The sequence below is a fragment of the Quercus robur genome, chromosome 1 (genome assembly GCF_932294415.1).
Source record: "Quercus robur chromosome 1, dhQueRobu3.1, whole genome shotgun sequence".
NCBI lineage: Eukaryota > Viridiplantae > Streptophyta > Magnoliopsida > Fagales > Fagaceae > Quercus > Quercus robur.
Genome location: NC_065534.1, coordinates 3,253,148 through 3,266,047, shown reverse-complemented (window position 1 = coordinate 3,266,047; position 12,900 = coordinate 3,253,148). Strand labels below are relative to the sequence as shown.

Sequence of the window (12,900 nt, the reverse complement as noted above, 5' to 3'; positions counted from 1 at the left end):
TTCTCAAACATCAGTTATTATTAATACCAGCCTGTTGTTACAATTAACAGCAGCATACACAAAATAACCATTGTTGTTCCATCAAGGATGCCTTACAATTCAAACAAAATGTTCATAACAAGGCCCACTCAAGGACAAAAAAACTGTTCATCAGCGAAGGAGTGACCTTGACATTGAGACATTCTGTACTCTCGATGCCGCGTTATGTTGGACCCTTCCCATCATGATACCTTTGTGAAGCTGACTGCAGCTGATTGCATTTTTTTTTTTATCACTATTCTCATCCTTGTGAGCCTCTACCCTATAGCAGAAGCATGTTCAAAATGCATTTTTAAGAGGCAATCTAGCTTCTTCTTCACAAGGAACTCATAAACAGAATCTAAAAAAACCATTTTAATAGAAAAGCTTCCTTGCCTAAAACCTTTACAATGTCAAATTCCTAAAATTACACTAAAATTACACTTTACCAGAACTGAATCACCTACCCTATTATTTATGTAACCAAGCATAAACCCAACATTAAAATATGATTAGTAAACAAACCCAGTTATTAATTACAAGCAGAACAATGAAATTGAGCTTCAAAATTAGACTTACCTTGTAGGCACGGCCAAGGTTAGGAACGTGAGGAATGCCAGTGACTGAGAGAGACCGGAGCGAGAGAGAGGGACGGCGCGACTGAGAGAGAGAGGGACGACGTGACTGAGAGAAGAAATAGGGACGGTGAGAGAGAGAGAGGGACAGCGTGACTGCTTGTAGTGACCCAAAAAGGGGGGTCTTGCATTCCATGGAATCCCACATCGCCTAGGGAAGCACATGGAAATGTGTTTATAAGGAATGACCTCCCTTCAATGTGTAGAGGCCTTTTCCCCAGCGCAACCTGGGGAAGAACAAAACCATGAGGGGTATCGGCCCCAAAGTGAACAATATCTACACAGTTGGGGCAGGGTCGTTACATTTGTGGTATCAGAGCTTAGGATATGATTCTGTAGACACTTGAAAACTAGGTTATGATTTTATAGACACTTGAAACTAGGCTATGATCTTGATTTTTGTTAGAGCATTTGGATTTTGGGTTATGTTTGATGAGATATTTTAAATAATTTTAGCAGTGTACTTCTTATGTGTAGTAATAATAATTGTTGCACCGTCTATATTTCTTGATTCTTTGTTAACTAGGTATCATGCCACCCAAAAAGAAGAGAGTAGCTAATTCCAATAGTGAGGAACCTATTGTTAATTTGCGAAGGCCAACCAAAGCAAGGGTTGATACTGAGGCTGAAGTCACTCAAGACATGAGAAATAATGATCGTCCTAGGGTGACACGCACTGATCCTTTGGATGAAGTTGCTGCCCGACTGTTGGACAGGTTGGCCCATGTTGCTAGTAGAGGCGTAGGTAGAGTAGAGGCAAGGGCTGGTTGCTCTTTTGAGACTTTTATGAAGCAGAATCCCCCTTCCTTTGATGGGAAGCTAGATCCTACAGAAGCTGAGAATTGGTTCTTGCAAATGGAGAAATTGTTAGAAGCTTTAGATTGCACTGACTCTCAGAAGGTGCGGTTTGCAACTTTCAAGTTGATAGGAGAAGCTGAGCGTTGGTGGAGATCTACTAAAGCCATTTTGGAGGGAATGGACACTGAGAGAAATCCCATCACTTGGGAGAAATTTAAAGGGGTTTTCTATGATAACTACTTCCCTGAGGTGGTTCGAGAACGAAAAGAGAGGGAATTTGCTGATTTGGTGCAAGGAAGTATGGCTGTTGAGCAGTATGCTGCTAAATTCATTGAGTTATCTCGCTTTGGACCCCACTTAATCCTTACTGAGGCGAAGAAAGCAAGCAGATTTCAAAAGGGGTTGAATGAGAGACTTCGACACCATTTGATTGCAGCAGGGGTTGATAACTATGCAGAGTCAGTTAAGAGAGCTATGAGACTGGAGGAAGATTTCAAGAACAATGTTAGGAAGGAGAACCCACCTAGAAACACTGGACAGATAGGCTTTCGTCAAGGCAATGCTCAAGGTCATTGGAACAAGAAAGGATCTTTTGGGAGGTCTGGGAGTAATTCATCATCAAATAAGTCAGAAAATAAGAATCCACCCCAGAATGCTCAAGGTAGAAGTTTGAATGCTTGCCCTACATGTGGAAGGTTTCATGGAGATAAGCCATGTTTCTTTGAAGGAAAGGCTTGTTATAACTGTGGAAAGACAGGACACTTAGCTAGAAGTTGTACTTCTCCTCAACAAAACTCAATGGCACAACTTGGAAAGAATGATCAAAGAAGGAAAGCACAAGGGAGAGTGTTTGCACTCACACCACAAGATGTCCAAGCTTCGGATACTGTGGTTACAGGTATCCTCCCTTTATTCTCAAACTTTGCTAAAACTCTATTTGATTCTGGATCTACACACTCTTTCATCTCCTCTCGATATGCTAAGTTATGTGATAAGAAACCTGGACTTATGGATTATGACTTGTCTGTGGCCACACCTATGGGTGATTCTTTGGTGTGTAATTTTATGCTTAAGTCTTGTGTTATCCAAATTGAGGATAGGGAAATGTTAGTAGATTTGATTTTGATGGACATGTATGACTATGATGTAATTTTGGGCATGGACTGGCTGGCGGCTTATCATGCTAGTGTAGATTGTTTTAGAAAAGAAGTGGTGTTTTGGCCTCTAGGAGAACCTGAATTTCAGTTTAAGGGCTCTAGGATGCATGCTTTACCTAGGGTGATATCAGCCCTTCGAGCTAAGCGTCTTTTATGGAAAGGATGCCAAGGGTACCTAGCTCATGTGGTGGACACTAGGAAAGATGTATTGAAGTTGGATGATATCCCTGTTGTAAGGGAGTTTCCTGATGTCTTTCCTGAAGACCTACCAGGGATACCTATAGATAGGGAGATTGAATTCTCTATTGATTTGCTCCTTGGAACTTCTCCTATTTCAAAAGCACCATATCGGATGGCACCAACTGAACTTAAGGAGCTCAAGGAACAGTTACAAGAACTTCTTGATAAGGGGTTCATCAGACCAAGTGCATCTCCATGGGGTGCACCAATTTTATTTGTGAAGAAGAAGGATGGGACTATGAGGTTGTGTATTGACTACCATGAGTTGAACCAGGTTACTGTGAGAAACAAATACCCTCTCCTTTGTATTGATGACCTGTTTGATCAATTGCAAGGGGCACAAGTCTTCTCTAAGATTGACCTTCGTTCTGGGTATCACCAGTTGAAAATCAAGGGTGAAGACATACCCAAGACAGCTTTCAGGACTAGGTATGGGCACTATGAATTCTTGGTAATGCCTTTTGGATTGACCAATGCTCCTGCTGCGTTTATGGACTTGATGAATAGGGTGTTTCATGAGTACTTAGACCGCTTTGTTATTGTCTTTATTGATGACATTCTAATCTTCTCCAAGAGCATGGAAGAACATGAAGAGCACTTGAGAATTGTTTTTCAAATTTTGAGGGAGAAGAAGCTATATGCCAAGTTTAAGAAGTGTGAATTTTGGCTTGACCAAGTGGTGTTCCTAGGGCATGTGATATCTAAGGCAGGGATTTCTGTAGACCCTAGTAAAGTTGAAGCTGTGGTTGATTAGGCAAGACCAACGAATGTGAGTGAGATTAGAAGGTTTTTGGGCCTTGCTAGTTATTATAGGAGGTTTGTGGAGGGATTTTCCCGTATTGCAGCCCCTTTGACTCACCTAACTCGTAAGAATGCCAAGTTTGTGTGGACAGAAGAATGTGAGAAGAGTTTTCAAGAACTTAAGTAAAGGTTGGTCACTACACCAGTACTAACCATCCCTAGCAACATGGGAGGCTTTGTTATTTATAGTGATGCCTCAAGAAAAGGGCTTGGTTGTGTGTTGATGCAGCATGGTAAAGTCATAGCTTATGCATCCCGCCAATTAAAAAGTTATGAACAAAATTACCCCACTCATGATTTGGAGTTGGCTGCAATGGTGTTTGCATTGAAGATTTGGAGATATTATTTGTATGGTGAAAGGTGTGAGATTTATACAGATCATAAAAGCTTAAAGTACTTCTTTACTCAGAAAGAATTGAATATGAGACAACGAAGGTGGCTTGAGTTGATTAAAGATTATGATTGCTCAATCAATTACCATCCAGGCAAGGCTAATGTGGTAGCTGATGCACTTAGTCGGAAGTCTTCTAGTTTCTCAGCTGCCTTGTTAACTACTCAAAAGGAGATTATTAAGGACTTGGAGAGGTTGGGAATTGAAATTGTCATGGGTGATTCCCAAGTCTTTATGGCTAGTTTGACAATACAACCCACTTTGATTGAGAAGATTAAGACTTCACAGGTTGACGATGTACAAATTGTAAAGATCATAGAAGAGGTACAAGAAGGGAAGAGACCATAATTCAATGTGTCTAATGATGGTGTCTTGAGGTTTGGAAAAATACTTTGTGTGCCAAATGATTTTGCAATAAAGAAGGAGATTATGGAAGAAGCCCATCGTACCCCGTACTCAGTGCATCCTGGTAGCACTAAAATGTATCGTGACATTCGAGAAACTTATTGGTGGAATAACATGAAAAGGGAGATAGCTCAGTTTGTGGAGCAATGCTTGACTTGTCAACAAATTAAGGCAATACACCAGAAACCTTCAGGATTGCTGCAACCACTTCCCATTCCTGAGTGGAAGTGGGAGTGTATATGTATGGATTTTGTGACTGGTTTGCCAAGATCTCCTAAGGGACATGAGGCCATTTGGGTAATTGTGGATAGAATGACAAAGACAGCACATTTTATTCCTGTTAAGATGACTTACTCACTTGATCAGCTAGCACAGATATATATTGATGAGATTGTGAGTCTTCACGGAGTTCCAGCATCAATTGTGTCCGATCGAGACCCAAGATTCACCTCAAGGTTTTGGGAAAGTCTACATAAAGCTTTGGGTACTAATCTTAGCTTTAGTACTGCCTTCCACGCACAAACTGATGGATTATCAGAAAGGACTATTCGTACTCTGGAGGATATGTTAAGGGCTTGTGTATTGGATTTCAAAGGGAATTGGGAAAAATACTTGTCTTTAGTGGAATTTGCCTATAATAATAGCTACCACTCTAGTATTGAGATGGCTCCCTATGAGGCTTTGTATGGTAGAAAATGCAGGTCCCTATTGTGTTGGGAAGAGGTTGGTGAGAGGAAATTGTTGGGACCAGAAATCATTTAGATGACATCTGAGAAGATTGATTTGATTCGTAAAAGATTGCAAACAGCACAAAGTCGACAGAAGAGTTATTATGACCACTCAAGAAAGAAAGTAGAATTTGAAGTTGGAGATATGGTATTTTTGAAAGTCTCCCCAATGAAGGGTGTGATGAGATTTGGGAAGAAGGGGAAGTTGAGTCCTAGATTCGTTGGTCCATTTGAGATCCTGAAACGTATTGGTAAAGTTGCCTATGAGTTGGCCTTACCGCCTACACTTGCAGGAGTGCATAATGTGTTTCATGTTTCCATGTTGAGAAAGTACATGCCGAATCCTTCACATGTCTTGAACTATGAGCCACTCAAGATCAAAGACAACTTGACTTATGAGGAAGTTCCAATCCAAATTCTTGACCGCAAGGACCATGTGCTACGCACTAAGACCATAACATTGGTTAAGGTTCTTTGGAAGAATCACACAGTGGAGGAGGCATCTTGGGAGCGAGAAGATGAGATGAAATCAAAGTATCCAGAGTTGTTCGTTAACGAAGGTATGTACGATTTCGAGGACGAAATTATTTTAAGGGGGGAAGGATGTAACACCCCATAATTTTGATATCAATTAAATTATTATACATAAATTATAGAGGAGGCCTATAATTAAATGGATAAAATTGATTTGGGCCTAAGATATTAAAAATAATATAAATACTATGGGATAGGAAGCCCAAGTGATGTGGCATAAGTATATATATGGGCCTTGAAAACCCTAGCCTTTTTCCTCTTAAATTACATGTGTATATACATAAGAAGTCCCTTTTGTTTTCAGCCGCAACATACAAGTAAGCTGTTTCTTGTCTTCTCTACGGCTGTGTAGGAGAATCAGGTCAGCTCTCCTCTTTATTTGGGTTCTTTTAATTATGTGATACCTAGCATGTGTCTATCTAGCTTAAGGACTATTGATATATCACATAGCTAGGAGGGAGGATTTCTGCGTATATGAGTCTTTGTGTTGCACAGAGCACAGTGGTAGGTGTGGACTTGAAATTCAACGTTGTCATCATGTTGATAAGTAAAAGAATAAAAAATAAATAAATAAAAAAATATAAAACCTGATTATGACTAGGAAATCATCCCACGTTTTCAAGGAAGAATTGTGCATGAAATGGCTTTAGTAGCTAATAGGACAAAAGGCATGACTTCATAAAATCCTACCTTTCAATATATTAAAGAAAAAGGGTTCCTATAATTGTATTATATTAGATGAGAATGGTCAATTATGGCTGCATGTCCAGAGCTTTGAATTGTGTCTAATAGGCTTGGACTTTTTCAACTGTTTTGTCACCATGTGAAAGGAAAAAGGGTTGCTTGTGGTTTACATATATAATGGTTTATCTCTTTTCATTGCCATTGTCTTTGCCCAATTAGTGTCCAGCCGTGTCCTTTGCTTTATGGCATCAAGAGGATTTGGGTCTTTGGGTTGATGAATACAATATTAAAATAGGAACTTTTTATTTATATAGCCGTATGGTCCTCTATAGGCTTTGAAATAGATTTGACATAACTTTAATATATGGCTTCCACCTTTGATTAATAGCTTTATATGCTGGGTTGATCAGATAGGTTTATATATATATAATGGTTAGAGTCAATGGACATCCAGTGGCATCAAGAGGGAATGCTAAGCAGCAAATTAAGACAATATGTGACTTCCAATAGTAAATTTGATAGTTAAGTGAATAAATGGAGGATTTTGGATATATTAATATTGTTTAGGATAAAACCATTTAAGTGTGAAAATAAATTTTGAAGAGGGAAATTGTGTATTGATGAACCTATTTTTTGGTATTGCTAGGTTCTAATTCTACTGAATTGTTGTGATTCAAGGGAGGTTGATTTCCTTTATTTTTGCAACTAAGAGGTAAGTGGTGTTTACTAATTTTTGGGGTTTTTCCAAAACAGTGTTAATTATTAAACTATTTTATATGAAAGAATATGTTAATATTCTATATATAAATGAAGATTTTACAAATGTTTGATGTGCACATTGGCTATTCGTTTTATGAAAAACTTGTGGGACAACCTAATTTTATTTAAACTTGTATGTGTGAATATGTCTTTATATTTTGAGAAGTATGAATGGATTATTTTGTGAGCATATTGAATATGTTTTGAAAACCTATGGCAAGTCGTGATTAAAAGCTCAGTATGATATTTAGTCCTTAGCAAGGGACAATCATGCTGCAGCTAGTTCTTAGCAAGGGACGGTCCCAAAAGGGGACAGTGCACATTTTATAGCTCCTTAGCAAGGGAGCATACTATTGAGGATCCAAAAGGAAGCTCCTTAGCAAGAGAGTGTATCTTTAGGTTCCAAAGGAGCCATCCTTGAGAAATGGGATGAAATGATGTTCCAGTCCCAAAAAGGGGACAGCACAACCCTGTCAACGGGGCGTAAACGTTGACCACGAGAAAAGCCTAGGGAATTGTTTATGTGATGGTATCAATATATATATATTATGATGGCTCACAATATAAAGATATTATTTTCTTTTACATGAAATAGTTGATGACAAAATATTGGTGAATTATAAGTTGTGAATCTGTTGAAAGAATTATTTATTTGAAAGGTTTGTTCCCACACCCCAATGTTAGTGAATTCCACTTATTGAGTTATCTCACCCCCCTTTATTTCCCATTACAAATACATTAGGTGGATTATTGGAGTAGAGATTCTTGGGAGACAGAAGTTACAAATTATTTTTGTGGAACTGAGGATTTTATTATTATTTTATGGCATTAAACTTTGTATTGGAGAATTATTTTGAGGATGTTTTGTATTTGGTGAATTAGAGCTCTGACTTTTGTAATCAGTTTCAAGGTTGCTATTTTCTTTTATTTAATATTTTTATGGATTATTCAGATTAAATAGACTTTTATTGCCTATGATTTTGGGGCGTTACATTTGTGGTATCAGAGCCATGCCCTAGCCGGAAGTGTGGGCCCCACACGCAGGGACGCATGTGCCCGTAAGGGGGGTGGATTGTAGTGACCCAAAAAGGGGGGGTCTTGCATTCCATGGAATCCCACATCGCCTAGGGAAGCACATGGAAATGTGTTTATAAGGAATGACCTCCCTTCAATGTGTAGAGGCCTTTTCCCCAGCGCAACTTGGGGAAGAACAAAACCATGAGGGGTATCGGCCCCAAAGTGAACAATATCTACACAGTTGGGGCAGGGTCGTTACACTACTGGGAAGAATCAAAGTGTGGAGGAGGTATAGTGCCCTAGAAATCGAGTTTAGCAATCTTGGTTTCCATTTTTAAAAAATAACTGAAATCGTGTTTGCCATTGTCGAGTTCCATTTGGGTTATTTTTTTTTACCGCATGGAACTTGAGTTTGAGAAACTTGAGTTCCATATGGATTTTTTTTTTTTTTTTTTAATTGCACATTAGATTTATGTTGGTCGGATCGAGTGTTGGAAAGTTGAATATTGGGCTGGAACTCGAGTTTAGAAAACTCGAGTTCCAAAATCAGTCCAACTAACTAATTAGTTTGACGTACATACTATTCACCAAAAAATTTCTAAATTCAGTCTAAATAGCAAATTTTGCCTTTGATGCTACAAACTACCTATGGGTGCAGATTGGCTGGCCAAGACTACCTCTCTTTTACATTTTGGAATTGACATGAAGCCTCTCCTGAGGCTAGGTCTGCTTTTGGTTATTACCTCTCTATGGGTGCAGATTGTCGTCCTAACTCCAGACAGCTCAAAAGGCTTAACATGTCACTGATCCTTCAGTCCTTTTTCTCCACACCAGTAGGATTCGCCCAACTCCCTTCTTACCATCAAGAACATTAAATTTAACTATGCTAAGCTAAGGGTCCAGAGGCGCAAAGAGAGGAAAATCCAACTGCTGGCCCTATATTGCTCAGGTTAAGGCTCACAGACTACACTAAAAAATCTTGGTATCTTTAAATGTAGGAAATTAAAATTTCCTACATGCCCATGTCACTCTTCCCTTGAATCTTTTGTCATATCTGATAAATATAATTCTCTGTCATCATTTGGTTTGGATATCTTTCCAAAGTTTTGTAGTATCAAAATCAACATGTGTGGCAACATCAAGTCTCTTTCAGATTGGGAGGGATATGAACTTGTTATCCTAGCTTTGAAAATCAAGGAGCGCCTTAATTTTGCAGATTCCCCCAGTGGGGGATTGCCAGCCCCCAACCTTTCAATGTTAAAAGTCCATGGCTTCCTTCATCTCAAGTTAATTCCTAAAAACATGGATATGCTCTTCCCATCTCTTCAAATTTTGGATGTCGCAAACTGCTAAAAGTTGAGTCTTTTCCAGAAGGACGTTTGCCAACCAATATGAATTGTCTTGCCATCGATGCTTCTGAGAAACTCATTGCCAATAGGAAGCTGTGGGGTTTGCAAAGACAACACTCTCTTAATCAATTATTATTGGCTTGTCATGATTGGAGGGAAGAGAAGTGCTTTCCTGAGGAGGACTTCCACAAGTCTTAGCACTCTTTCTATAAAGGAATTTCAAGTCTGAGACCCCTAGACAAGAAGGGCCTTCAACTCATTACCTCTCTTCAACTATTGTCTATCTCAGAATATATCAAAAAAACTATTTTCTATCTCAGACACCCCAGACTAGAGCAGTTGCCAGAAGATGGGATTTCTTGTCTCCATTCTAAGTTACAGTTTCTTCAATTTCTTGCCTTGACAAAACAATACCAAAAAAAAAAAAAAAGAATAAATGTGTAGTCAAGATTGCTCACATCTCTCTCATACAAATCAATGATGAAGTTTTATTATCTGAGCCAAAAGTGCAGATGAGATCAAATCCCACTTCACAATAAGGTACTTGTTCCACTCAACCCTCTAAGCCTCCATTTGATTTTATTTATGCTTCTTTCTAACTTTATTTATTAATAAATAAATTTGAAAAATTTGTTAAAATTTGATCAAAAGATGGAAAATTAAAAGTATTTCTTCTAAGATTGTTAGTCCAAAGCTGGAGTTCTCAGGTTTTTATGGGTTCTTTAGTAAGATTATTTCCATTTGTCAGTAGCAAGTGCCACAAAAGGCTTGGTCAAACACATGCCAGAAGAGCAATTAACTAAACAATTGCCTAGGAAGAAGGGGAAGTAGTGGCGAAAGATTGGTCAGCTGTATAAGAATGGATGCCCCAAGTCAGGTGTTTATTCTACTTGAGCAGCTAAGTTTCAATCTTGATTTTACTTATATTTCTTTTTATCTGTACATTGGAAAAAAAAATACAACTAAATGTTTGAAATTGAGATTGAAAATATAAAACATTCTCTTGAATTTTTGCAAATCTTCAAATGTCCACAGCTTAGTCTTTTCCAGAAGGTGGTCTGCCATCCAATCTAATTTCTTTAGCAAACAACGACAGCAAAAAACTTATTTCCACTAGAATGGAGTGGGGTTCGCAAAGACTGTAGTCTCTTAAATAATTATGATTCCTAAATAGTGATTTTGATTGCTGGGATGAGGAGGCCTTTCTGGATGAGTATTTATGTTTCTCTTCTTTTTTGCATTTGGCTTTCCTATTTTTCTTTTGGAGGTGCAAATGAAACATATCTAGCTACCTTGTTCTCAACTATGTCACAACTTGATTTAAAATTTTTATGAGGAAATAGTCCCAGGAATTTTTTTGTGCTCTGCTATGTCACTCTAGTACTGGATTCAGTGTTGAATACACGTGACTAAGGAGTCTAAACAGATTCATTTAATCAAATTTGTAGTATAGAGAGTAATTCTCACATCTGTCCTGTGAAATATGCAAATGACCTTAGTTTCTTGGAAACTCCATGACTGTCGGAAAGTAGGGCATAATTGATAAAAAAAAAATTTGAGAAAGGAAAGCACCAAAGACTATTTGTGGGAGGCAATGTTTTGATTGAGCAATGCAGGTCAGGGTTTCATTGTGATTCTGATTGCTATCCTTTTATTCATTATTGCTTTAAATGGGAAATTAAATAGAATTTACCATATATGAAAGAAATTGGAATTGAAAATGTTAAATGCATTCAGGATTCTTATTGCTTTTCAAGATAAAAGTAATGAAATCGCTTAGTTGAGATCAGTGTCGAATGCACATAGGTAAGGATAGATTCATTTAATCAATTTTATAGTATAGGGAGTAATTCTCACATTGGCCCTGTGAAATATGTAGACGACCTTAGTTTCTTGGAAACTCCGAGGCTATTGGAATGTAGGTCAGAATTGCTAAAAAAATTTGAGAATAGAAAGCGCCAATGACTTTTTGTGGGAGGTAATGTTTTGATTGAGCAATGTAGGTCAGTGTTTCACAGTGATTCTAATTTCCATCAATTTATTCATTAATGTTTTAAATGGAAAATTAAACATAATTTACCATATATGAAAGAAATTGAAATTGAAAACATTAAGCATTTTAGGATTTTTTTTGCTTTTCAAGATTCAAGTAATGAAATCTCGTAGATGAGATTAGTGTTGAATACACGTGACTAAGGAGTCTAAATAGATTCATTTAATAAAATTTATGGTATAGGGAGTAATTCTCACATTTGCCCTATAAAATATGCAGAAGACCTTAGTTTCTTGAAAATTCCATGGCCGTTGGAAAGTAGGGCAGGATTGATAATAAAATTTGAGAATGGTAAGTTTCAATGACTATTTTGTGGGAGGCAATGTTTAAATTGAGCAATGCATGTCAGTGTTTCACTGTGATTCTAATTGCCATCCTTTTATTCTTTATTTTTTTTAAATGTGAAATTAAATAGAATTTACCATATATGAAAGAAATTGGAATTGAAAATGTTAACGTCTTCAGGATTTTTTTTGCTCTTCCAGATTCAAGTAATGAAATCTCTTAGATGAGATCTGTGTAGGATACACATGTGACTAAGGAATCTATATCTATTTCCCCCTACCCCACCTCACTGTAAACGTTGGCTTTGACCCAAAACATAAAAAGACTTCACCTATACCAAAGCATTTTCATTCATTATAGAAAATTTTGAATATATTCTTAGTTGCATACTTATATTTTCAATGATTTGTTGTACCAATATATTTCTTTACTAAGGATTCTATTTCACTGGCTTTTGGCTTCATTACAGTCCAACTGGGGATGTCCCATGATGTTGAATGATTCTTCATTTGTTGGTAGCTCATTGAAATAATATTTACTGGGTTAACTAATCACATGTGATTATGTACGCTCTATAAATAGTTAATGTGCTGAATGATTTTCTTGCCTAATTAAATGTTCTATAATCGCAAACAATAAAAGCTGTATAGATCCTGCAAATTTTCAAAACAGAGAATTTTCAAACACATCCTTTGTTGCTAAAAATAATATTTCTTCAGTTCTTATTAAACATAATTCATTTTTGTTGATTTTTATGACGTTTGAAAGTAGATATTCATCATTTGGAGTAAATTCATAAGAAGGAAAAGTTGAAGCATTTAATAAACTGAAAGGGAGCTTTTTAATTTTTAAGGTGGGGTTTAGATTAGTAGCTCAATCTTTAAGAATTTTTTTGTAATGCTTTCTGTTTATCAAAACATAAAGGATATATATTGCCACATAGAGAAGGATATTTGTATATCTTATATATCTTCCCTAGTTTAATTCAAGTTACATCATCTGATGCTACAAACTACTGGTGGGTGCAGATTGGCTAGCTAAGACTA

The 12,900-nt window shown here is 37.3% G+C and overlaps 2 protein-coding genes across 39 annotated transcripts in view; both read left to right on the top strand.

Moving 5' to 3' along the window:
* LOC126716056 (putative disease resistance protein At3g14460) overlaps positions 1-12,900 on the top strand; it is a 57,892-nt gene that overhangs the window by 20,477 nt on the left and 24,515 nt on the right. For 6 of the 38 annotated variants that reach the window (XM_050417226.1, XM_050417227.1, XM_050417230.1 and 3 more), the window contains one exon: positions 11,396-11,412. The exons of 24 other annotated variants lie outside the window; for them this stretch is intronic. The gene's annotated coding sequence lies outside the window, so the exon portion shown is untranslated. Of the gene's footprint in view, positions 1-8,825; positions 9,000-11,395; positions 11,413-12,900 lie in introns of those variants that run through there. 8 more of the 38 variants (XM_050417233.1, XM_050417228.1, XM_050417108.1 and 5 more) reach the window with 3 other exon arrangements.
* LOC126692697 (uncharacterized) lies at positions 1,185-3,602 on the top strand. The gene has a single exon (XM_050388395.1). It carries the CDS (start codon positions 1,185-1,187, stop codon positions 3,600-3,602), a length of 2,418 nt encoding a protein of 805 aa, XP_050244352.1.